The sequence below is a fragment of the Gossypium hirsutum genome, chromosome A12 (genome assembly GCF_007990345.1).
Source record: "Gossypium hirsutum isolate 1008001.06 chromosome A12, Gossypium_hirsutum_v2.1, whole genome shotgun sequence".
Classification (NCBI taxonomy): Eukaryota; Viridiplantae; Streptophyta; class Magnoliopsida; order Malvales; family Malvaceae; genus Gossypium; species Gossypium hirsutum.
Window position 1 is genome coordinate 104,849,579 of NC_053435.1, and position 25,883 is coordinate 104,875,461.

The 25,883-nt window shown below is 32.4% G+C and overlaps 2 protein-coding genes and 1 long non-coding RNA gene across 4 annotated transcripts; 2 read left to right on the forward strand and 1 right to left on the reverse strand.

Annotated features, from left to right (window-relative positions):
• The first annotated feature begins 10,961 nt into the window (after nucleotides 1-10,961).
• On the forward strand, nucleotides 10,962-13,271 carry LOC107931924 (uncharacterized). Its single transcript, XM_016863886.2, has 2 exons — nucleotides 10,962-11,080; nucleotides 11,384-13,271. The coding sequence occupies exon 2, from the start codon at nucleotides 11,409-11,411 to the stop codon at nucleotides 12,876-12,878; it is 1,470 nt and encodes a 489-aa protein (XP_016719375.2). The 5' UTR covers nucleotides 10,962-11,080; nucleotides 11,384-11,408; the 3' UTR covers nucleotides 12,879-13,271.
• Nucleotides 13,272-14,271: 1,000 nt separating this feature from the next.
• LOC107931922 (signal peptide peptidase-like 2) lies at nucleotides 14,272-20,140 on the forward strand. Of its 2 annotated transcripts, XM_016863883.2 has the most exons (14): nucleotides 14,272-15,101; nucleotides 15,663-15,821; nucleotides 15,925-16,036; nucleotides 16,282-16,401; nucleotides 16,509-16,660; nucleotides 16,770-16,952; nucleotides 17,124-17,158; nucleotides 17,550-17,706; nucleotides 18,284-18,337; nucleotides 18,512-18,604; nucleotides 18,739-18,881; nucleotides 19,261-19,331; nucleotides 19,541-19,624; nucleotides 19,710-20,140. In XM_016863883.2, exons 1-14 carry the CDS (start codon nucleotides 14,955-14,957, stop codon nucleotides 19,841-19,843), a joined length of 1,644 nt encoding a protein of 547 aa, XP_016719372.1. In that variant the 5' UTR covers nucleotides 14,272-14,954; the 3' UTR covers nucleotides 19,844-20,140. The 2 variants fall into 2 exon arrangements, with proteins under 2 accessions (XP_016719372.1, XP_016719374.1); XM_016863885.2 differs by lacking the exon at nucleotides 18,284-18,337.
• On the reverse strand, nucleotides 20,026-21,654 carry LOC107931925 (uncharacterized). The gene is made up of 2 exons (XR_001693314.2): nucleotides 21,106-21,654; nucleotides 20,026-20,816 (listed from the first exon to the last, which is right to left on the reverse strand). It is a non-coding gene; the product is annotated as an uncharacterized lncRNA (long non-coding RNA).
• Nucleotides 21,655-25,883: the final 4,229 nt, after the last annotated feature.

Sequence of the window (25,883 nt, forward strand, 5' to 3'; positions counted from 1 at the left end):
TTAAATTATTTATATATTATATATGTTTTTTAATATTTTAAACATCCTAATAGCATCACGTAGATGGTCAACGATGATCAATAATCGGTTATGACTAGTCAACGTCTATCAATGATCAGTTTTGGCCTTTTGGGTACTAAAAGTAGTTTTTTTTTCTTTTTCAAGCATGAAAATAAAAGAAGTTGGTAGTGAAAAAATTTTTATTTAAAAATTAAATTGCTAAAACACCTCTAATGAACATGTCACATGTCCTTTTATAAGATTAGAAGTAGAATTTTATATTATTTATATTTATTAACATAATATGTAACACCCCCTACCCGTATCTGTCGCCGAAATAGAGTACGAGGTATTACCGAGAAGCACGAAACACTTACAGATAATTTAAATACATTTTCATAATAATTTGTTTCGATTTCATACTATTTTATATTTAAGCTTTATTCACTAAAGTATTTGAAATATCATCTTTATGCAAATAGCACACATGAGGTACATAATTCTATAATTATGAATGAACACATTTATCAAACATATTCCATGTTTTTATATATATCATAGTTTCATATTTCCATGTATCAATTACCATCACTTCCTCGTATTTCAGACAAATACGTGTAACAATTCATAAATATGCAATTCATTAACTCTTCCTACCAATTACGATTTAAATTGCCAAATCACTTATTGAGCCCAATTTCAATGTTCACTAAAATTTATCATATAAATTTTGATGTACGTATTCATCAATAAATTCCATGTACAAATATCATAATCTTATATTTCCACATACATTTGCTTTCCACATTTATGAATTCAAATAGCATATACAATATATACCAATGTATTTCAAGTACGTTTTCATGATATTTCATTTCGAACTCAGATTATTTCATACTAGAAGTTTTCTCATTAACTCATTTGGAGTACCAATTCATACGGATAATACACTCAAGGCGTAGAAATATATAATCACAAATGAATTCATCCATCAACCAAGTTTTATGCTCATGTCTCATCAACTCGTATTTCCTTATGTCACATAATTCCATGTAATACTTACCAAACTTCTTCAAATTAGTGAACATCTTACGGAATTGAGTACTTCGTTTTTTTCGATGCTATAGTTCAACTATGGTCTTACACATCTTTACATAATGATGCCATAGCCCAGCTATGGTCTTACACGTAATCACATATCTTAATGATGTCATATCCTTGATATGGTCTTATACAGTAGCATATATCACACCGATGCCATATCCCAGATATGGTCTTATACAGAAATCACTTGTCACTTGTCACTTGTCACTTGTAGCCAAAGCTACCACTATTCACTAATCAGGTAGTTGGTGCTACCATTTTTCACTGATCAGGTAGCCGGAGCTACCACTTTTCACTGATCAGGTAGCCGAAGCTACCACTTTTCACTGATCAGGTAGCTGAAACTACCACTTTTCACTGATCAGGTAGCTGAAGCTACCACTTTTCAGTTGTCATTTGCCATTGATCAGATAAGTGTAGCCGAAGCTATCACTTATCACTTTCACTTGTCCTTAATCAGATAAGTGTAGCCGAAGTTATTACTTATCACTTTTATTTGTCCTTGATCAGATAAGTGTAGCCGAAGCTATCACTTATCACTTGTTTCCATGGTCCAACCATGGTCTTTTCCTTCAATTCATATTGTCATTGAACTGAAATGCTCAATTTGATCATTTATTCAAATTTCATGCTTTTACATTATTCACGATTTTATCATCAATACATATGAAATAACTCATCATAAAATTCATAAAATTAACAAATAATCACTAAAATTTAGCCATATAAACTCACAAGTTCAATTTTTGTATTATAACGATAATCATAATTTCATAATAAATATTCTAAATAAAACATTATATCATTTCTAATCCAACACTCATCGATTATAACCGGGCATTTGATCAATTTATACACGAGTCATTCATATATATGTATATTTTTCCTCTTCCTCCTCTCCATCCACATCCTTAGTATAAACAACACATTTGTAAGTAACATTATCCATAATTTTCATTATCTACTTATGTGAATATTCAAGCTATCCATCTGTGTCATAGTCACTAAATTATTTTTATCTTGATCTATAGAACTCCAAATTAATATCCGCTAATTTTCTATAAAACTAGACTCATATACCTTCTTACCATAAAAATTTCATAATTTTTGGTTGGGCCAATTAATACAGTTTATTCATTGAAGTCTCCCCTGTTCTGCTGTCTGACAGTTCCGACCCTTCTTCACTAAAAATTAATTATCTTATTGTACAGGATTCAAATGATGTCCTCGTTTGTTTCTATTCAAAATAGACTCATTCAGTATTCTAAACATATAAATTTAAGCCCCTAATTATTTTTTATGATTTTCCAAAGTCAAAACAGGGGAACTCGAAATCATTCTGACCTTGTCTCACAAAAGTTATTGTATCTGATGATTTACAATTTCATTGCTTACATAATTTCTTTTATAAGAAACTAGACTCAATAAGCTTTAATTTCATGTTTTATTCATCCTCTAATTCGATTTATATAATTTTTAGTGATTTTTCAAAATTAGACTACTGCTGCTGTCTAAAACAGTTTTAGTGCAAAATGTTTATTTCTATTTTGCCCCAAATTTCACAATTCATACAATTCAGCCATTGCTCAATTAACCCCTCAATTAAGATAATTTTATCAATTAACACTTTTTCTAGACATTATAAGTTATTTCATAATTTTTGAAATTCAGAATTTCCATATGAAACTTTAACTTCAAACTCTTTTACAATTAGGTCCCAAACATTCACTTTCTATTCAATTCTTTCAATAAAATTAGCATATAAATAATTTAAAGCTCTAATTCCATGACAAATCATCATATACTTCCAGCACATATTCATAAAAACTTTCAATTTCTTTCATAGAATCAAAAACTAATGAATTCAACAAGTGGACCTAGTTGTAAAAGTCACAAAAACATAAAAATTTCAAGGAGAAAGCAAGAATTAAACTTACATGAAGCTAGAGTATGAAAACCAGCTTGAACCCTCCTCCATGGCTGTTTTTCAGCTGATGAATATGAAGAGAAATGAAGAGAATTCTAGATATTCCAATTTAGTCCCATTTTTATTTAGCCAATTTTGGCAATTTTCTAATTTTGCCCTTATTTCATCCATTTCCTGATTTTCCTCAGCTATTGCCGCCCAAAATATCTCCTTTAGGACTATTTTCACTTTAGGTCCTTCCTCATTTGACAATTGAGCTATTTAATCCTTCTAGCAACTTTTACACTCTTTTCAATTTAGTCCTTTTTATTTAATTAACCACCCAAACGTAAAAATTTTCTGACTAAATTTTAATACTACCTCACCAACACTCCATAAATATTTCTAAAAATATTTATGGCTCGATTTATGAAGTTGAGGTCTCGATACCTCATTCTCACCCAATTTACCTAATTAATTCTTTTAAATCACCAAATTCACTAATTCAAAAATGCTTTTATATTCGCATTTGACTCATAGATATTAATTTATTAAATTTTTAACTCACCCGTTGGATTTGGTGATCTCAAATCTCTATTCCCGATATCACTGAAAATTAGGCTATTACATAATAAATATAATTTTTTTTAAAAATATTGTAAGCACTTTTATTGATCAATAAAATTCTCTTGTTCTCGTATTTCTTATTCATTTACTTTATCTTTTATTTATTTTATAATAATATTTAAATTAATATTTGATTTTCAATTTTTTTTATCCAAGTTAGTGTACGAAACGAGTGATATTAACCTAGTAAAAAACATTACATATAACTCATCACGTGAAATTAACTCTAAATATATTATATAATGTTGTTTTCATAAAATTATATATATATATTTTGCAAAGAGTTCTTCTATTTATGAAAATTATTGATTATAACATATATTAAATTTTCATAAATTTATCTACTATCTATTAACCCTGATAAATTTGATAAGTTTCATATTCGAACTGTTAATGTAAATCAGTCACAATTAACAGGAAGATAAAAAATGTATATAATTAATCAAATAATACTTTATGATTATATTTGTTGGCCCAAATATAATATTTAATCTTGATTTATAATGATTGTATCATCGATTACATAAACAAAATACTTATAATCCATCACAAAAAATATAGATTACATGAACAAATTAATTAATCATGATTATATTGATTGTACCACACAATTTGCCGATAATCCATCTCCTTGGATAAGAACCCACTTTTAAGATCTTATGTTGGAAAAGAAAATTTGTGGTTTAATGAATTATCAATGAATTTTTAGGCTATTGAAAATTTTGAGATCTACGATTTGAATCTTATCATATATGGACTTTTAGTTTAAATTTATTACACTTAAGTTCTGTAATACCCCATACCCGTACCTGAGACCGGGATAGGATACGAGGCATTACCGAGATTTTCAGAATAATTTTAATTAATTTTTTATTATTTAATATTCATTTTCATGTTTCATGTAACATCCTTTTCATATATTCAATTCAAAATATCATATAAAATACGATACAATACTTAAATTGTCATATTTACAATGCTCATTCAGGATATACGAACCTACCTGACTAAATTGCAGAAATACCAAGATTTAGGGGCATATTGGTAATTTACCATTTTCCCAAATTTCACCCAATCTTAAATTGATAATTTCATTGCATATATTAATTCAGATAATAAAACAATTCATTCCTTTCAATTTAGTCATTTTCGACATTTTTACAAAATGTTTTACTTTTATTCAATTTAGTCCTTAAGCCAAAAACATACAAATTAGCCATGCTAGCTGAATATTCATACATATTTTTCCTTCTCCTTCTCTCCATTCCATATCCTTGGTATAAACAACACACTTGTAGGTAACATTATCCATAATTTTCACTATCACTTATGTGAATATTCAAGTTGTCCATCTGTGTCATAGTCACTAAATTATTTTTATCTTGAGCTACAGAACTCCAAATTAAGATCCTATAATTTTCCCTGAAACTAGACTCTTATACCTTCTTACTATAAAAATTTCATAATTTTTGGTTCGGCCAATTAATACAGTTTATTCATTAAAGTCTCCCCTATTCTGCTGTCTGATAGTTCCGACCCTTCTTCACTAAAAATTAATTATCTTCTTGTACAGGATTCTAATGATGTCTTCGTTTGTTTCTATTGAAAATAGACTCATTCAGGATTCTAAACATATAAATTTAAGCCCCTAATTATTTTTATCCAATTTTTTATGATTTTCCAAAGTCAGAATAGGGGAACTCGAAATCATTCTGACCTTGTCTCACAAAAGTTATTATATCTCATAATTTACAATTCAATTGCTTATATAGTTTCTTTCATAAGAAAAAGAAACTAGACTAAATAAGATTTAATTCTATATTTTATTCATCCTCTAATTCAATTTCTACAATGTTTTGTGATTTTTCAAACTTAAACTACTGCTGCTGTCCAAAATAGTCTTAGTGCAAAATGTTGATTTTCTACTTTTAATTTTAATTTAATCCTAACTAAATTCACTTACTTTTCTATCTTAATTCATACTTTGCTTCTACTCAATTTTTAACCAAACTTACACATAATTATCTATTTTTCATCATAAAACCATAATTTTGAAATTCTTTCAATTTAGTCCTTAAAGCATAAAACTTATGAATCACTTTACAATTCAATCCTTATTTCATTTCTAACTTGAATTTCTATCAATTTAGCCCTTAATTCATCTTTTTTTGTTCAATAAGAACAATGTCTTATAATCAACTATCTTACAATAAATCAACTTAATTTCATCAAAACCTTGTTCTAAAATTTCTAAAACATCAAAATTAAGTAAAAAGGGCTAAATTGACATACCTATTTAAATCTCAAGCTCAAACCTTCAATTTTCCCTTTCTTATTTCTTTTCCCCTTTCTTTCTTTCTTTCCTGCTTTTCGTTTTGCCTTCTGTTTCTATTTCTATTCTTTTTTTTTCTTTATTTCCTTTTATATATATACACACATGTATTTATTATTTAAATAATAAGTATTATCTATTTATTCATGTGTATATTATTAGTACATTTGTATTCATTTATAACCATACATTTGTCATTATCTAATATATTTATCATATAAAATCTTATAATATAATTATTTAATTAATAAATATCTTTTATAATTAATAAATATCTTTTAATACTTAAATACAAGCATTACAAGTGTATGTATTTTTTTTTATTAATACACTTGTACCCAATCATTACCACACATTTGTCTTACTTTTATTTATTTATCATATAATATTAATTTAATAATAATAAATACACTAATATTTACTTAAATAATAAACAAATACATAGATGTATTACAAATGTGTGTATTATATTTATTACACTTGTATTTTATTTTTGCCATATATTTAGCATTCTTTTTGGCTTATTTACTTATTTAGTCCTTTCAATTTTTTTATTCTATAATTAAACTTTCACACTTCATTCAATTTAATCATTTTATCCAATTATCCTTAATTTAAGCTAGTTCACTTAATTAAACTCTAATTGACCACTCGATTAACTTCGTAAATATTTTTAATAAATATTTACTAATCCATTTTTCAGAAACGGAGACCCAAAAATACACTTTTTCAGTAACGGTAAAATTCGGGTCATTACAAGTTCCATCACATGTAAGCTTTATCCACATTTGTTATGTTCTAGATCTAGGTATATTTTAATTATTAATTCGATGTTTTATATTGTTGATTCATGTTATAATTACTTGAATCATATTGTTTGTAATTATGGTTAAGGTTTATTGATTTAAATAATATAAGGTGATAGTTAACCACAATTCACATGGTAGTTATGTGAGGAATTGTAAAGTAATGAGAGTAAAGATTTATGAATTAGTTGGGCAGATGTCTTCTTTTACACGGGGGCAAGAGATGTAATAGCCTGAATTTTTAGTGGTGTCGGAATGGTGATTCGAGATCACTAAATCTGACAAACGAGTAGAAAATATTATAAATTTAGTAAGTATAAGTTAAATGTGAAGTTAGGAAAATTTTTGAAATAGTGAATAGTGTACTAGGAATAAATATTAAAATAATTAAAATAAAAAAAACGAGGTATCGAGACCTCGAAGATTTTCAACCGAGCCATAAATATTTTTATAAATATTTATAGAGTGTCATTGAGTTGGTATTAAAGTTTCGTTAGAAAATTTTAACGTTTGGATAGTTAATTAACTAAAAAGGACTAAATTGGGAATAGTGTAAAATTTGTTAAATTGTGATTAAATAGCTTAAGTGACTAAAGTGGAGGGATTTAAAAGGCAATTAGGCCCAAATTATATGGGCTGGACGGTTGGGTAAAAAAATCAGCAGAATGTAAGGAGAAACAGGGGCAAAATTGGAAACTTAACAAATTAAACATTTAAAACAAAGACAAAAGTGAAAAATCTAGAGATCTCTTCACAATTTATCAGCAAAAACGCCATAGGAGGTCTGGAATAAGCTGGTTTTTCATATTTTTGAATCACATCGAGAACCCGAAACAAGTCGAGGAAAAGAAAAAGTAGCCGATTAGTCCCTGAACTTTTACAAATTCTGCAAATCGATCCAGGTAAGTTCATATGGCTGAAATTTAATGATTAAATGTTAATTTCATGAATTATACAATGTATGATGAAATGTATTTATTGTTGAAATGAGAATAAAATAAAAATGTGAAAATCGAATAAATGATCAAATTAAGTGGAACACCGGATTTGAGTACTTCTGATCAAGAAACAAAGTGATAAGTGGCTACACTTATCTGATCAAGAAACAAAGTGATAAGTGGTTACACTTATCTGATCAAGAGACAAAGTGATAAGTGGCTACACTTATCTGATCAAGTGGCAAAGTGATAAGTGGTAGCCTAGCTACACTTATCTGATCAAGGACAAGTGATAAGAGGTCATATGTCAAAGTGAAAGTGAAGTACTCAATTTTCCGTAACCGTTCCTTAATTTTGATCAAGGATGGTAAGTGACAAATGGGCCCAAAGGAATTATGGTAAAAGAATAAGTAGTAGTGAGTTTATACCAAGGAACTCACCAAAGATTGTGGTTGACAGGTAAATTTAGTAATGGTGTATATTGTATCAGTGTACAAGTGTTTGGTAAGATTTATGTTTTATGCCTATGAACTTACTAAGCTTTTCTATAAGCTTACATGTGTGTGTTTATTGTTTTTGTAGATTAACGTATTTATACATTCGGAGGATCGGATCTACATCAAGAATCACACTATCCAGATATACTCCGGTAGTTTATGTTAAGCAACTTTTTGGATTTATATGGCATGTATAGCGAATTGAAGTAAAAGTAAATTTGAATGTTATGGTTGCGTTAGATATCGAAATATATACATGTTTTTAGTTTGAAATGGTTGATTGGTTGAACTTAATTAGTATTTAAATGAAGTAGATGAAATACTGGAATTGGTTGTGATTTGAAATTTGCAGGGAAGGTTAGACAATTATAAAGGGGTTATATTGAATTTTTTTAAAAAAATTGCAATGGAGCAGTTCTTGGACAGCAGCATTGATGTAACTTTTAAAAATCACCAAAAATAGTGGAAATAGAATTAGAAGTTGAGTGAGATATGAAATTAAAGCTGAAAGAGTCTACTTTCATATAAAAGAAGTCGAGTAAGCAAAAGAATTATATACTTTTAGATATTTGAATTTTAGTGAAACAGGGCAAGAATGTTTTTGAAGTCCCCTGTTCTGACTTTAGAAATTCATTAAAAATTGTACAGAAGGAATTATGAGTTATAATTTATATGTATAGATTCCTTAATGAGTCTATTTTCAGTAGAAATAAGTTTAATCACCATATGAAGCCTTTAATAAGATATAATTAAATTTTAATGATGAGTGGTCAGGATAGTCAATTAGTGAAACAGGGGAGACTTCAACTAATAAACTGTACTAATTGGCTAAAGAAAAAATTCTGAAAAATTTATGGTGAATAGATATATGAGTCTAGTTTCAGGGAAAATTTACGGATATAAATTTCGAGTTTTGTAGCTTTAATTATAATTATTTTAGTGACTGCTGTACAGGTGGACAGCTTTATTATGAATGATGAAATTAAATTTGAAAGTAAATTTTTATGCCCCGAACTTTTAAGTTAAGTCAAGTAACGCCTCATGCTCGACTCCGGCAACGGTATTGGGTAAGGGGTGTTACAAGAGAGGTGTATATAGGTTCTTTAAGTGGATCTTATGTTACCAAGTATCCTTTTAAACAATAAGCTTTAATGAGTAATGGTGGAGCAAGTGCCTGTAATAGCTATAATCCGTCATTGTTACTATTAATGGGAGTAAATCTCATTAGTTTTATATCTGTTATGTCACTTATCTGATTACATATTGAGATCTCAATATGATATTACTTGGAATTAACATGATGATGTTTAATCAATTGTAAAGTATAATAGTAAAGATCTACGAAAAGTTAGTTGGGCAGATGTCTTCTTTTACATGGGACAAGAGAGGTGTATATAGATTCTTCAAGTAGATCCCATGTTGCGAACTATCCTTTTAGACAATAAGCTTAATGAGTAATGATGGAGTTTCGACATGTGCCTCTAATAGTTATAGTCCGTAATCTCATTAGTTTTATGTCTACATGTCATTTATCTGATTACACTTTGAGATCTTACTATGCCATTGTTTAGAATTAACATGATGATGTTTAAGCAATTGTAAAGTATGAGAGTGAAGATCTATGAAGAGTTAGTTGGGCAAATGTTTTCTTTTACATAGGGATAAGAGAAGTGTATATAGGTTCTTCAAGTGAATCTCATGCTTCTGTCTTTTTAGACAATAAACTTAATGAGTCATGGTGGAGTTTGGACAGATGCTTCTAATAGCTATATTCCGTTATTGCTACTACTAAAAGGAACAAATCTCATTAGTTTTTTTATTTATTTATTATGTCACTTATCTAATTACATATTAAAATCTTAATATGATATTGCTTGGAATTAGCATGATGATGTTCATTGTTTATAATTTGTTTAAAGCATTTTAACAGGAATTTTCTTAAAAAAAAAAGAAGAGAAAAAGTATTCGATTGAGGGAGAATTAAACTTCATGGTATAATGCTAGTACTATAATAATGGTTTCCAGTTCAAATTAAATGATTCTACATTTGCTTGGTTAATTCACTTATTAGTTATTACTATGATGTTATGAAAATATTTTATTATTACAGTGGTTTTGTGAAAAATGCCAATGAATCCACAACCTGCAATATATCTTGCAGTGTAATTTTATTTGTTGGTACATCTCTTTACCTACCACCCAAATTCTACTTCTTTCCCTTATTTGTCGACTATATAAGATGTCAATCATCTTTAGAAGTAAACGTACTCATATTTTGTTATGTTAACCCTTATTTGGCTTACTGCAATAACTCTCTTTCTAAATTCTTTAGATAATATTGATTTTTGAGCTTATCATCTTCTATAAATTGGATATGTAAATAGAGGCCATAATTAGAAGATAATCAAAGCAAATTCTTCTTATTAATGCAAAAATATTTTTTCTTTTTTACATATTTGAGAAGAAAAATAAAACCATTACTAGCTAGAAAATCATCATGAAATAGGAAAAATCCATTTATTTCACACATGAAACATTGGTGTAAGAAAAAGAACAATCTGTAATAGCTGGAACTTGGCATACGGCCAAGTTCTGTAAAAGGAAATCAATGTATGGGATAAAAGCACCAAATAAGGACAAAGAACTATCATGGGCTATACATGGTAAGCCAAATCTTTTATTTCACAACAGATCAAAAACTATATAGAAAGTTTGGTGAAAATCCAAAACAGGAAAAGTAAAAAGAAAAAAAAAAAAGCCAACTTCTGCCCTTGGTTTTGATTGCTTAAAAGCTAAAATATATGCATTGTTTAATACATATTAACAACGTATCATCCTGGATTCAACCCTGTGTTTTCGACTGATATATGGTTAGAACACAAATCTTCTATTCTACATGGTTCTTCTCTATTGCTGATACTGTTTTCAAATTCTTTTACTAGGCATTTATTTATTTATTGTGATTTTTTATTGTGTTTTGTACTAAAAAAAGTATCAGATTTGGTCTTGATATGAGCAGCACAACAGCTGTCATAGTTGTATGAATGTTTTCTTACACTGGGGACAAATGGGGATAGCTATCTAATTTTATATAGGGGGATGGATTTGGTGACTTGAAGCTTCAAAGATATGTTCATTTCATTACTATTGTCCTAATTTTTTGCAATGTTCAGTTTTATAGTGATGCCCCTAGTATAAATGGGAGATATGGAATTTCAGCAGCGTTGGGAGTTCAGGAGGAACGATGATGAACTCGATTCTTCATTCGATGATTCAGTATCGAGTGACGGGTCACTTATCAGAAAGCAGAAGCTGGTCTCACGATTGATTTCACTTGGTGATGATGAAAGTAGTGAAATTAGTAGACTTAAGCAGAAGGACAATGAGAATCCTGCAAAAGAGGATCAAATTAATGTTGGGAAGGTTAAGAAAAGGAAAACTAGGAATATGAGCAGCAGGAACAAAATGAAGAAGGATTCTGTTGAAAAAGTTGATTTGCAGAAGGGTGAAACAAGTGGTTATGATCACCATGCCCCATTGGATGATCTTAAAAACTTCATGGATTCATTGTTAAAAGATCTTAAAGTTACAAGAGAAAGTTTATTGAAATGGTTGATGGATGAAATGCAAAAATTGGTGACTGATCATCCAAGGGGAAAAAAACCTGGAGATGACAAGGTTCAATTGCAGACAAGGAAAAAATCTAAAAAAGTTGAAGATCAAAATGGAAAAGTTCACATGGAAAGCACGCGACTTCGAAACTCGAGTAAGACTGACAAATGCACTCGAGTCCAACAGCAAAACAAGCTGCAGGTACTGATTCGAGATGAGGAGAACAATAACAAGCAGCATCAGAATGGTTTCGGATATGGCATGGATAGATCTTTAATTAGATTTCCTACAGGTAATACTGCTACTGGTTCTACTGATTATTTCAATACATTAGGAGATCGACTCGGGCCTGGAAAAGTTGTTGAACTTATTACTTCATCAAAAAGGAAAGGAGATAGCTCGTTGATAGCTGCTGCGAATCCTAATCTTCAAACAAGTGATACTGATCAAAATGTTCAAGTCCATTGTCATACTGGTGTTGTTTTAGCCATAGAAGCTCAAAAAGCCAAGAGTGGATCTATGAAGAGGAGTGCGAAAGGTAAGGAGACCGTTGATCTCCGCGATCACCATCAAGTACCTGAAGATCAAGCGAGCCATGGCCAAGGCATTACAACCGCAGGCGCCGGTACTAACATAGAAAAGCCGGGATCATCGGTTGTTCAAAATTTTCTGTCTAGTCCCTTTGGTCAGGCACCTTGGGCAATATATCCCACGTTACCAACTCTTCTAAATGACCCAAAATTTGCAAATCAGGGGCTTGATGCTTCATCATACAACCATGTGGTACCAAGAGTGAACCAAATGCTGGAACCAGGTTCTAATCAAGGATCATTTCCAGTTATCCCACCAGACGAAACCATTCAAAGATTCGCATGGATGGGATCCAGCACCCCAACTTCTGGTATTGGAACTGGATTTCCTTTCCCATTTCATCAGGGTCTAGATTTTGGTTTAAGCATTCCAAATCCAAAACAAGTCAACCCACAAAATCTTTCACAAGAAACTAACAAAACCCCTGGGCTTGAAGATGAATGGTGGAGCTACAAAGTTCTCTAGTGGAAGCTATAATTTACCAGAACATAATGCTGCACACAATCACCATAGCCATGGAAGACTTATATCATATCAGATGCAAAACCTTAAAGATGGTCATCTTTTCCTACAGTAATTTAGTTCAAAACCAGGAACAAAGTCTTTTCATTTCCATGATGTTCATCATCAGCATGTTCTTTGTTTTCCTCATCCGTTGATCTTTATAAACCTGAGTTGATGTTCTTTTTATAACATGGCAGTAAACATTCCAACATGTTGGATATTGATGAATGTATCAGAAACCAAATAGAGTGAGGAACTGAAAATGAGTATTGCTTCTAGAAAGTATTTGTTTGACTTGGGGGTGTTCATTGAATGTGGATGGAATCACTATATATTGATTCTAATTAGTTCCATGTCTGTCTACCATAAGTGACTGTATAATTAAACAGAGGATCTTCCTAGCTTCCTCATGTTGGAGTTTGGACACTTTTTGGATAATTATTAGTACTTTTTTAATTTAAACAATGACATCCCACCATCATTTTCAATTTAATAGCTAGAACCTTGTTCATCTTATAAAGCACTTCCTATTACAACTGTGAATCCGGATTCTGTCTGTTTCGGTTAATGCCGTCGGTTTTTATTAATAAACTTTATGGCTAATATATATTTTCATATTCGTATTAATTTTAGTGCTAATTATGAAATTTCATCAAATTAAATTTGAAATATAAATTAAATCACATCTATCAAATTGTATTAAATAAATTAAATATAAAATTAAATAAATTCACAATTAATAATAAATTTATTATATTAACAAAATTATGAAAATTTCAAACTCAATAATATTAACAATTAATTTTCATTAAATCAACCTTAAAACTTGAATTAAATACAAAAGAGTTAGCTAAAAGGTTAACATTTCATTACATTTGGATACTCAGGCACCAAATTGGATAAAAACAACATAGGTACCACATTAGAAAAAAATGTTAAACTCAAATACCAAATGATATATTAACAATTTTTTTGATCCATTTAAGCGCCTTTCTTTCAATTAAATACTTATATTTTTTAATTAGAACATATACGTCAAATATTCATTCATTGATGTAATATTTATTTTAGATATCAAATTAAATATTAAAATCAAAATAAAGTATCTAAATTTAAAGCTTGAATCCTTTTACTTATTCCATCCAAGCTGAGACTTTTGTTGGGGAAAGAAAAAATATTACACCATTAGTGATCATAAATGAGAAAGTGTGGTCTTTGTCGATGAGTTAGATGTGGTAGTTTTATTAATTAGGGAAAAACATACCCACATGCATGGTCCAATAATAAACAACAGAAAACGCGTCCCCAACGTTTTGATGTTCCAACACTTGAAGCCATGAAAGATAGACAACCGACACATGGAGAAATAATAAGTTTTCTTTTTTTTTTTTTTTTTGGGAGAAAATCTCAATGATTTCTGCTTTATCGTAATTGAAAGTGATCCCTTTTATGTATTTCATTTGTACTGAATCATTGTCGCAATACGAGTTAGATTAGCCAATCAAGAATCTTTCTTTCTTCCACTGAATGGAAGATTTTAAAAAGGGGAATGAATTCAACTTTGATTGGATTCTCTGTAACTTGGAAAAAAATGGGTTTGGAATTTGTGAATAAATTTTAACTTTACACTACATAGTCAAATATTCAATGAGTACTATACAATAACAGATTAAAAAATGGAAAAGAAGAAACTTTTTTTTGGAGAAAAACTGTCATGTGATTCCTTCACAAATCACAATCGTCTTTCCATTTGAGAAATGGCCAAATAATGCATATTGGGTTTTGAGTATTCGAGCCTTTTGACGGTTGCTTTGCTTTGGCTTAGCTTATTAGCTCATTTTTCTCTCCCAAAACTAGCAGATCCATTGCTCATTTATTAACTACTACAGCTCTTACTCCTGTTCATTATTTTATTAAATACTAAGAAGAAAACAAAAAAGCCAACAATACCATAAAGCAAAGATTTCTGAAATGCGTAGAAACAAGGGAACTTCAAACAGTCCCTGAACTAGAAGAAGTAGAACGGAAACCCCATCAATGGATTTGCAGTTTTTTTGCAGGGTATTCTTAATTACAGCCCTGATTTCACTTGTCTGTCAAGTATGCTCTGTTACAGCCGGTGATATAGTGCACGACGATGATTTAGCTCCAAAGAAGCCGGGTTGTGAGAACGATTTCGTTCTGGTATTAATTTTTCGAGAATGCTGCTTCTTTTGCTACTACCCAGTTCTTGTTTCCTCGTTTTCTCAACTAGGTTTTGCTTGAATTTTGGCTTTTGATTTCTTGAATGACTCAAATTTGTCTGTAAAAAGTAATCTAGCTTCATTTTGGTAAATTATTAGTAGATACATCATGTTTTTATAGTCTTAACAAGGTGGCTGAACCTGTGTCTTTTTCTTTTCTGATGCAATTGTAATTTGCTGATTTTTATGCAGTTATTTCCCCTTGGAATTTTTATTTTCTTATTGTATATTACATTTCGAGATTGATAGTTACTTGCTGTTTGTCTTAGTGGTTTATCTTATAAAAATTCTACAAGTTGGAATGAGATGGGTCATATGGGATTTCCTGCACTCTGTCAACTGTCATTTTGTTTCCCCTTTATAAGTTTAGGGCTTTCCATGTTATTGGAGTGGAGTTGTTTTTTCAGAACTGATTTGTGCAGCTGTTGTATCTTGTTGAGCATTATCCTTGTTTATCTTTTGTCAATAGAGTTTTAACTCTCAATTGTCTCAAAATTGATAGGTCAAAGTTCAAACTTGGGTCGATGGCATAGAGGATGCCGAGTTTGTCGGTGTAGGTGCCAGATTTGGTACTACTATAGTATCGAAGGAGAAAAATGCAAATCAAAGACGCCTCATTCTTTCTGACCCTCGCGATTGTTGTAGTGCCCCGAAGAATAAGGTTTGTTTATTTTATTACTGATTTACCCTTACATCTTTGTATGACATGCACAACAAGCAAGTATAGTAGTAAGTTCAGTTACTAATATCAATGGTTTTCTTAGCTTGCTAATGATGTCATTATGGTGGACCGAGGTCACTGCAAATTCACAACCAAGGCAAACCATGCACAGGCAGCTCATGCTTCAGCTATTCTCATTATAAATAACCAAAAGGGTAATCAAGGCTTTTGGTCATTATTTGATTTATGTGTTAATTAGTTGGGGTTCGTAAGTGCATTGTTGTAAAAAAAATGGACATTCGTCGTTTTTCCAAAATTTACCCTTTTGGATTGTCATAGAAAAATGTGGTTGGCAGAACTCACTTTTTAAATAATTGTTGGATGAGTAGTTTGACCTATAAAGATGACATGTTGGAGGACAAGTACATTGCTAAAGGTCAAACTCGTACTTTCCATGCAGAACTCTACAAGATGGTATGTGAGCCTGATGAAACTGATCTAGATATACATATACCTGCTGTCATGCTCCCACAAGATGCTGGTACAAGCTTGGAGAAAATGCTGATTAGTAATTCATCAGGTAAGCTTCCATTCTGTATTTGTTTTTCTTTAAATTTTCTCCGGCATATACTATCACCCTACTAAGACCAATAAATGTTTCTTTCTAAATGCTTTGTGCTTTTGCAGTGTCTGTACAGCTTTACTCTCCGACACGACCGCTAGTTGACATTGCTGAAGTGTTTCTATGGTTGATGGCTGTTGGTACCATATTGTGTGCTTCATATTGGTCCGCATGGAGTGCAAGAGAAGCCGCAATTGAGCAGGACAAACTATTAAAGGTCGGAATCAGTTAAATTCACGTATTTCCCATGCAGCATGTCCAGAGTTGTGTCATGTTTACAGCCATATTATGCTTATTAATTTGTAGACCTTATCTTGTAAATGCAGGATGCCTTGGATGAAATTCCAGACACCAGACCTGTAGGTTCTGGTGGAATTGTGGACATCAACACTACATCAGCCATCTTATTTGTTGTTGTTGCTTCTTGCTTCTTGGTTATGCTTTACAAACTTATGTCATATTGGTTTGTTGAGCTCTTGGTGGTTCTTTTCTGCATAGGTGGTGTGGAGGTACAACTTCCTTTCATTATTCATCTACGCATGCATGCATATGAAGCTTCGCTTAATTCATGTTATAGTTTTACATGCACAACATGTTTCTATAACATTACCATTTTTATTCTCACTTTTTGCCATATATTTCAATGAAATTTTTAACTCTAAAGTCTAATATGTTTGCAGGGTCTTCAAACTTGCTCGGTTGCTTTACTGTCAAGGTATTTTATATTTCTTTCTTAGTATGAACTCAGTATCTTATGAGAAGTTTACATTAAAAGTTCTGCCAAGTCATCCACTTGTTGGTTTCTTGTTGCTTGATTCTTGAATATTTACTTCTGAGCATGTATTATTATTTTATTTTTTGCATGATATGGTGAGGATGATGATAACATCAAAGTATTATGGGAAGTCGAATGGAAGGATTTAGTTTGAAAACTTTATCTGTTCGCAATGGGGTCAATCTCATCAATAGATAAAGAAAAATGGTTGGAGTTTGTAGCTATGGATGTTTATGATTTATTAGTTTCTATCTCTATTTCTACAACCTTCATTAGTTAAGTAAATTGACTTGCCTTTTCAACATTGTGAATAAATTTTTATATCTCACAGGTGGTTCAAGCGTGCTGGAAAATCATACATTAAAGTGCCTTTATTTGGAACTCTCTCATACCTTACATTGGCTGTTTCCCCTTTCTGCATAGCATTTGCTGTTGTTTGGGCTGTTTACCGCAATGTTTCCTTTGCTTGGATAGGTCAAGATATACTAGTAAGGATATACTTTCTTGTTAATTTTCCTAATATAGTTCAAGATTGTTGAAGTTCAGTTATGTGAACGATCAAAAATCCTTTTCTCAGTCTAGATTTTTACTCTTTCAATTGTTTGATGCACTAAAATTTGGGTTAGTTTAGCAACCATACATGAGAGTGAGTTCAGTTGCTATGTGCTTCAACAATAGAATGTGCCTATCTTAGTGCACCATTTGTACCTTATCTTGTGGAGTAACATTTTTCTTTCACATAAATGGCAGAGTAGGTTTAAGACAAGTTTATGTTTCAACTAATAGACAATGTCTTTTGTTTTCCCTAAACCTATGGCTTTGCTAGAATATTCACTCCAAGTAAATTTAGAATTCTCTAACCAGTCAATATGGAGCTATCTTAAGTATCCTGTATTCCAACACCACATTAACGAGTAATGATCTCTACCATCATTTAGGTGGATGGATATGAGACAAATGGCTTATTCCTAGTTCTTTTGCTTCTCTCGCCTTTTTTTTTTTAAGAAGATGTTGATGCAAGATTAACATGGCGGAGTTCAATATATAATTTTGTTTTTTGCTCAGGGAATTGCTCTTATAATCACAGTTCTGCAAATTGTCCATGTACCTAATCTCAAGGTAGCATTACAACTTTATTTACTTCATCTCGTTATGTTTTAGACTTGTATGAATCGCCATTATATTCCTCGAGTTTTCTCTTTGGATGCCCCAAATAATCAAATATTCAATGATTTTGATCAATTCTACTATATCTAGGAAACAAATTTTTATTCTGACATATCTCTGAATCAGGTGGGAACAGTTCTACTCAGTTGTGCCTTCTTATATGACATCTTTTGGGTATTTGTTTCGAAAAAGTTGTTCCATGAAAGCGTGATGATTGTGGTAAGTAATCCGTCTTATCCAACTCTAGTCCGTGTGCTATATCAGAATTAGAAGGTTAGTCTTTATACTATTAAGGATATTCAAAATATGAAAGGCTAGAAAGTAATACTGATTTACTCGTGTCTATTGCATAGGTAGCTCGTGGGGATAGAAGCGGAGAGGATGGCATCCCAATGCTACTGAAGATCCCACGCATGTTTGATCCATGGGGTGGTTATAGCATAATAGGATTCGGTGACATCCTTTTACCTGGACTGTTGATAACATTTTCACTCAGGTCTGAACTGTTTTCTTCTTTTTGCTAAATCTTTTATTCATGTTGCTGTTCTGCATATGCAAACTTGGCCCTTAAATATTCATACCTTTCTTCTACAAGAAAAATGCTCTTCCATACCCGTTCAAACAATGTGTTTTTAATTGGTTCTATAGTATAGCATGTCAAGAAAACAAGTGCAATGTCCACTGATGGAATACTTTATAGAGTATTTCATGTTTCAGGCTACAAATACAAAATTCATGCATCAATTTCCCGGTCAAGGATTATCTGAAATTTTATTTATCCCTCCATCTCATTAATCGGAAAGAACGATCCTTTTTTTTTCCCTTTTTATTATTTACCCAGAAGTTAGAACTCACTTGAATCACTCGTGTAACAGGTATGATTGGCTGGCTAACAAGACTCTTCGAGCTGGCTACTTCTTGTGGGCAATGATTGCTTACGGCTTAGGTGAGAGTCGACAATGCAATCATATTGGTCCCATAAACAAACAAACGAAAAAACAGTAATTTTCTTGTTACTGTGACTGTTAAAACATTGTTTGTAGACAAGTGATTAAAATACAACTTGTGAAAATTCCCTTCAGTATGTAGCCATTACCCATCATTCACTTGGATTTTACAAATGACAGTTTTCAACTCCTTACTCACCCATGGCAGGTCTTCTCATTACATATGTGGCTCTAAATTTAATGGATGGACATGGTCAACCAGCACTCCTTTACATTGTCCCTTTTACACTAGGTAATATTTGTTACTAAAAGACAGTTTTCTTCTAACTTGAAAGCTGCAGTCTCGTTTACGAAAATTTAATTATACCTTGTTGCAGGAACCTTTTTAACCCTAGGAAAAAAGAGAGGTGATCTAAGAGTTCTCTGGACAAGAGGAGAACCAGAAAGACCCTGTCCCCATATTCGACTTGAACACCAACATCATGAAGAGCTGGACGACGACAACCATTAATAAGACCCATTCTCTGTAATTTATATTGTAGAAATTGTTGTGTGGCTGAGGCTGTTCATTTGGAAACTTAATTTAGCTCTAGCATAAATCTTGATGACCTTTGAAGACAAGGCATGTTATCAATTAACAATAGTCTGTATCATTCAAAAAAAAAAAAAAAGACAAAAGAAAGCGTGCATTGATAAGCTTCAAAGAATTGCAACCGTAGAATAGAATCTGAAGAATAAATCACACTGTTGTTTCTAAAATTTTCATTTACATCTTTAATGGCAAGGATGACCTGCTGCAATGTTGAAATGGGGTTCCATTATATGCCAATTATCACCTCTAGTACGTTTTATTAAAGAGTGAATTTGTTCTTGATTTTCTGGAATTGAAATGAAGAAAGCCAAGTTCTCTGACGTAAAATCCGGTGATAAATCCTGGACTTGTACCCAGAAATCAGCGAAAAAAAACTCGTGCCTTCAGGATTCTGCCCTTTCACTAATTTGTGAATTAGCAGTAGACAATTATTAAATGACCGAGACCCATTTGAGATCACCTTCTTCAGATCAATAAGATGGTTAAAATTGAATCAGATATAAACCACCCCTAATCGGTTTGGTACTAGCTTCTTGTATACCTCTACATAAGGATAACAATCCACATTCCATCGCTGCAAAATTGATTACTCTTTAAGCCGAAAATTTACCGACTAAACAAAGTTCATAGTCCATCTCCTCTTTGTGGGTACCAATTTTTGCCCGGGCCCATTTACCATTAAACCCCAAAATTTTAAACCAAAAACAGACCCAATTTTGAAGCCCAAATACTTAACCCTAACCCACAAACCCCAAAAACATTTTTCAGCCAAGACCCTAGCCTCCAACTGCCTCCATGCTTCTACTACCCACGTTCTCCACCACCACGCACTCCACCTCGCATGTCCGGCCAACGAGCGTGAAGCACGACCCACGCCCCACGTCCATTATACCTGCGACTTGAGCAAAGAGATAAGAAGAAACAGTTTGTATTTTGGCTATAAAGCCTTCATTTTTTTCATTGTAAAGGTGGGGGGGGTTTCTTTTCTTTCTTTTTTTTTTCAGAGAAATAGAACACGAAATATAAAATATACACAAAATCAATTCCAAAGAAATAAGTGCAAAGGAAATTTAAAAGGTGATCCTTTAATTTTGATCATCTATTACTTCAGTTCATTCTTTTTTTTTCCTTTCTTTCCATACATACAAAAATATAAAAAAGGAAGAGGAGAAAGATCATACCTGAACCCACCGTCGCGGCGTCGGAGAAACCCTCTCTGAAATCGAAGCTTGGCTCAAAATGGCGGTTGAGCTGCTTCTCTTGGATTTGTCGAAGAAGAGCAGGAAAGGGGGGGTTTCAAAGATGGAATATCCTTTGTTTTAAGCAGTAAATGAGTTTTAATATATATATTTTTTTGGTTAAAAAAGAGACAAGTCAAACGGCGCTCTAAATTAGTGAATTTGTGCATTTTTACCCAAAATGAGTAAATTTCACATCTGGTTCCTCGCTTTTGTGTCCTCATTTGATTTTTGCCCTTTTTGCATGCCTTTTGTTTTTAAATTTTTTCCCTGGGATTTATGCGCTATTACAGTTTGGTCCACGTTGAAATGCTGCGTTCAGGGGCAGGGGATAATTTACGTTTTCAATCCTTATACATTCACACGCATTGCGTTTTGGTCCTCAATTCTATTTTAATGATTTGTTTTGTATATAAACTGTCCCTTTGATTTTGTTTTTCTTTCAATAAAGTCTTAGTTGTTATTTTTAAAGAATAAACATTTTTTTGTTGATTTCACACTGCTCTTTTTTTATTTTTTTTTATGTACGTATTTGTTTATTTTAAACACTTTCATGTATTATGGTACTTTAATATATATATTATTTATGTTAGGCTTTTTCCATTTCATATATTATACATGTATATATTTTTACTATGTATATTACTCCTATGTATTATTCATTTTGAAACTTCATTTATGCGTTATTAGATAATATTTTTTTTTTGTACATTTCTAATTCCATGTAAATTATTTATTTTATGGCATTGATTTTAAAATTCATTCGTATGATACTGTTTTAATATATTATTTATTTATGTTTTTTTAAGTTTTATATCCATTATTTGTTAAAAAGTTTTGGTGTTACCCCTATAGTAGTGTCTAATGTTTTAAAAAATTTCCTATCTTCCCTATTGTTCATTTGTTGTGCGGAAGCGTGTAAAAGAGTAAAATTATTGTACTAAAAAATCACACTAAGTTCAATTCCCAGGAAAGAGAGGTGGATCGCAAGGATCGCTTAAGTACCAGGTCTTTCCTAGCCAGAATATCCCTCAATCGTAATTTAATAGCACAATAAATCACTACAATCACACACACAATTCATGCAGAATAATACAATAAAGAACACAATAATTTAACGAGGTTCAGCAAATTTTGCCTACGTCCTCGGGCACTACCAAATATATTTCACTCCAAAATACAAGTGAGAATTTACAAAGAGAGAGAGAGAAAACAATGCCTTAAGTAGAGAATGGCAAGTTTGAGATACAGAATGAGAGATGGTTATGCCTATTTATAGTTGAGGTTCAGGGATCAACTTGCAAAGTCACTTTACAATTTAGGGACCATATATTGCAAATATCTCAGATTTTATTATGCCAATATTTGATACCCATATCTTTGACTTTCCAATATTTGATACCCATATCTTTGACTTTCCATTATTTGATACCCATATCTTTGATTTTCCATAAATATGGATAATTCCCAATAATCTCCACCTTGAAGATTTGATTCGAGTAATCTTATCTTCACACAATTCTCTCTGCCTTTGTCAACAACACTTGATAGTGCCTTCTTCAACTGTTAAACATGCAGAATATTGATCAAGTTCAAACAATGTTCGAACTTGATTGTTGTTACCACCTTGGTCATCATATCTGCGGGATTATCTGCAGTCTTAATCTTCTGAAGGTGAATTTTTCCCTCATCAATAATTTCCCGCACAAAGTGGAAACGTACATCGATATGCTTTGTACGTGCATGATAGACTTGATTCTTTGCTAAATGAATAGCACTTTGACTATCACAATACACATTAATATGCTCCTGGACCAATCCCAAGGTTTTAACCATACCTTGTAACCAAATAGCTTCCTTTACAGCCTCTGTTACAACCATGTATTCAGCTTCTGTGGTTGACAACGCAATTGTAGACTGCAGTGTAGACTTCCAACTTATTGGTCCTCCAGCAAGAGTAAACACATAACCAGTGGTTGATCTTCGTTTGTCCAAATCACCGGCATAATCAGAATTAACGTACCCAACAACACCTTTACCAAGTGTACTATCCTGCTTGAACAGTAATCCAATATCCATGGTCTTATGAATATACCGTAGAATCCATTTCACAGCTTGCCAATGTCCTTTTCTAGGATTATGCATATACCTGCTCACTATACTAACTGCCTGTGAAATGTCGGGTCTTGTACACACCATTGCATACATCAAGCTACCTACTGCATTAGAATACGGAACTTGTAACATGTATTCTTGTTCCGTATTTGTCGAAGGAGATAGTTGTGCAGAAAGCTTGAAATGAGAAGCCAACGGGGTACTTACAGCTTTAGTCTGCTCGTTCATGCCAAACTTCTGTAGTATCTTCTTTAAATATTGCTTCTGAGATAAACTAACTCTGCCATGAGCTCTATCCCTACATATTTCCATGCCAAGGATCTTCTTAGCTTCACCTAGATCTTTCATCTCAAACTCAATGTTGAGTTGAGTCTTCAATCTCTCAATTCCAACTTTACTCTTAGATGCTATCAACATATCATCAACATATAAGAGCAAGTATACGAAAAATCCTTCTTGTAGCTTCTGAAAATACACGCAATGATCAAATTTACTTCTTGTATACCTTTGCCCTTTCATGAACTGATCAAATCGCTTGTACCACTGCCTTGGAGATTGTTTCAATCCATAAAGCGACTTTGTCAGTTTGCAAACCCAATTTTCTTTATCAGCAACCTTGAATCCATCTGGCTGAGTCATATAGATTTCCTATTCCAAATGACCGCGTAAAAATGCGGTCTTCACATCGAGCTGAACTAGTTCAAGATCATATTGCGCAACCAAGGCTAGTAAAATCCGAATAGACGAATGCTTCACAACTGGAGAAAATACTTCATTGTAGTCTATTCCTTCTTTCTGAGCGTAACCCTTTGCTACCAATCTAGCCTTGTATCGAACTTCATTTTTATCAGGAAATCCTTCCTTCTTTGCATATACCCATTTGCATCCAATTGCCTTCTTTCCTTTAGGTAGTGTCACCAACTCCCAAGTCCTATTTTTATGAAGAGACTGCATTTCTTCATTCATAGCTTGCTTCCACTTTACACTATCAGAGTTACTTCTTGCTTCTGTGTAAGTAGAAGAAACATCATCATCTGCAATTGGAAGTGCATAGGCCACCATATCATCAAAGCGAGCAGGCATACGAATCTCTCTTCTTGGCCTTCTATATGCAATTGAATCATGTTGTTGTAGAAGTTCTTGGGTCGAAACTTCTTCATCATTTGTTCCTTCAATATTAGCTGGATTATCATTAACCTTTTCAAGCTCCACCTGCTGCAAAGTGCCACTGGTTGTGTTATCCTTTTGTGAATCATTGTTCTTCATCATGGTTGATTCATCAAAAGTCACATCTCTACTGAAAATTATTTTCCTTGTATCAGGACACCAGAGACGGTATCCTTTTACTCCACCAGTTATACCCATGAATAATGCTTTCTTTGCTCTTGGGTCTAACTTAGATTCTTTTACATGATAATATGCAGTGGAACCAAAAATATGTAAAGAATCATAATCAATAGCAGGTTTACCAGCCCACATCTCCATAGGAGTTTTTTCATTTATTGCAGCTGATGGCAAACGGTTAATTAGATGGCACGCATATGTAACTGCCTCAGCCCAAAATTCTTTGCCCAATCCAGCATTGGACAACATACATCGAACTTTCTCCAGTATAGTTCGATTCATTCGTTCTGCCACCCCATTTTGCTGTGGTGTATCCCGAACAGTGAAGTGTCGCACAATGCCCTCATCTTGGCATACTTGTAGAAATAGATCGTTTTTGTACTCAGTACCATTATCTGATCGAAGTCGTTTGACCTTTCGACCAGTCTGAGTCTCCACCATCTTCTTCCATTTCAGAAATGCATCTAAAACTTCACTTTTTCTTTTCATTAGATACACCCATACTTTTCTTGAATAATCATCAACAAAAGTAACAAAATAGTGCATACCTCCCAAAGAAGCTACTTTGGTAGGTCCCCACACATCACTGTGAACGTAGTCCAGAATTCCTTTCGTATTGTGAATTGCTGGACCAAATTTTACCCTCTTCTGCTTGCCCAGAACACAATGTTCACAGAATTCCATTTTGCAAGAATTTGCACCTTTCAATAAGCCTTGCTTCACCAATGTCTGCAAAGCTTTTTCACCAGCATGTCCCAATCGCATATGTCATAATCTGGTAGCCTCTGAATCTACATCTTTTGTAGAAACTGTTGATGTTGATCCAATAACTGTACTTCCATTTAAAAAATACAAGTTATTTCTTCTTGTGCCTTTCATCACCGTCAGTTGCCCAGCTACTACTTTTAGTAATCCATCTCTCAAAGTGATTGTGAGCCCTTTAGATTCTAGGGCACCTAATGAGATGAGATTTTTCTTCAGGCTAGGTACGTAGCGAACATCTGTCAATACTTGGATTGAGCCGTCGTGATTCTTCAATTGGACTGTACCCACTCCCATTGTCTTACAAGCACTATCATTTCCCATAAGAACAATTCCACCTTCTAGCTCTTTAAGACTAGAAAACCAGTCCTTGTTAGGACACATATGGTAAGTACATCCTGAATCCAAAATCCACTCATCCGTTTGGCATGCCATTGCCATGCCAACCAAGCTAAAGTCTGACTCCTCATCATGCTCTGCTACACATGCATTAGAAATAG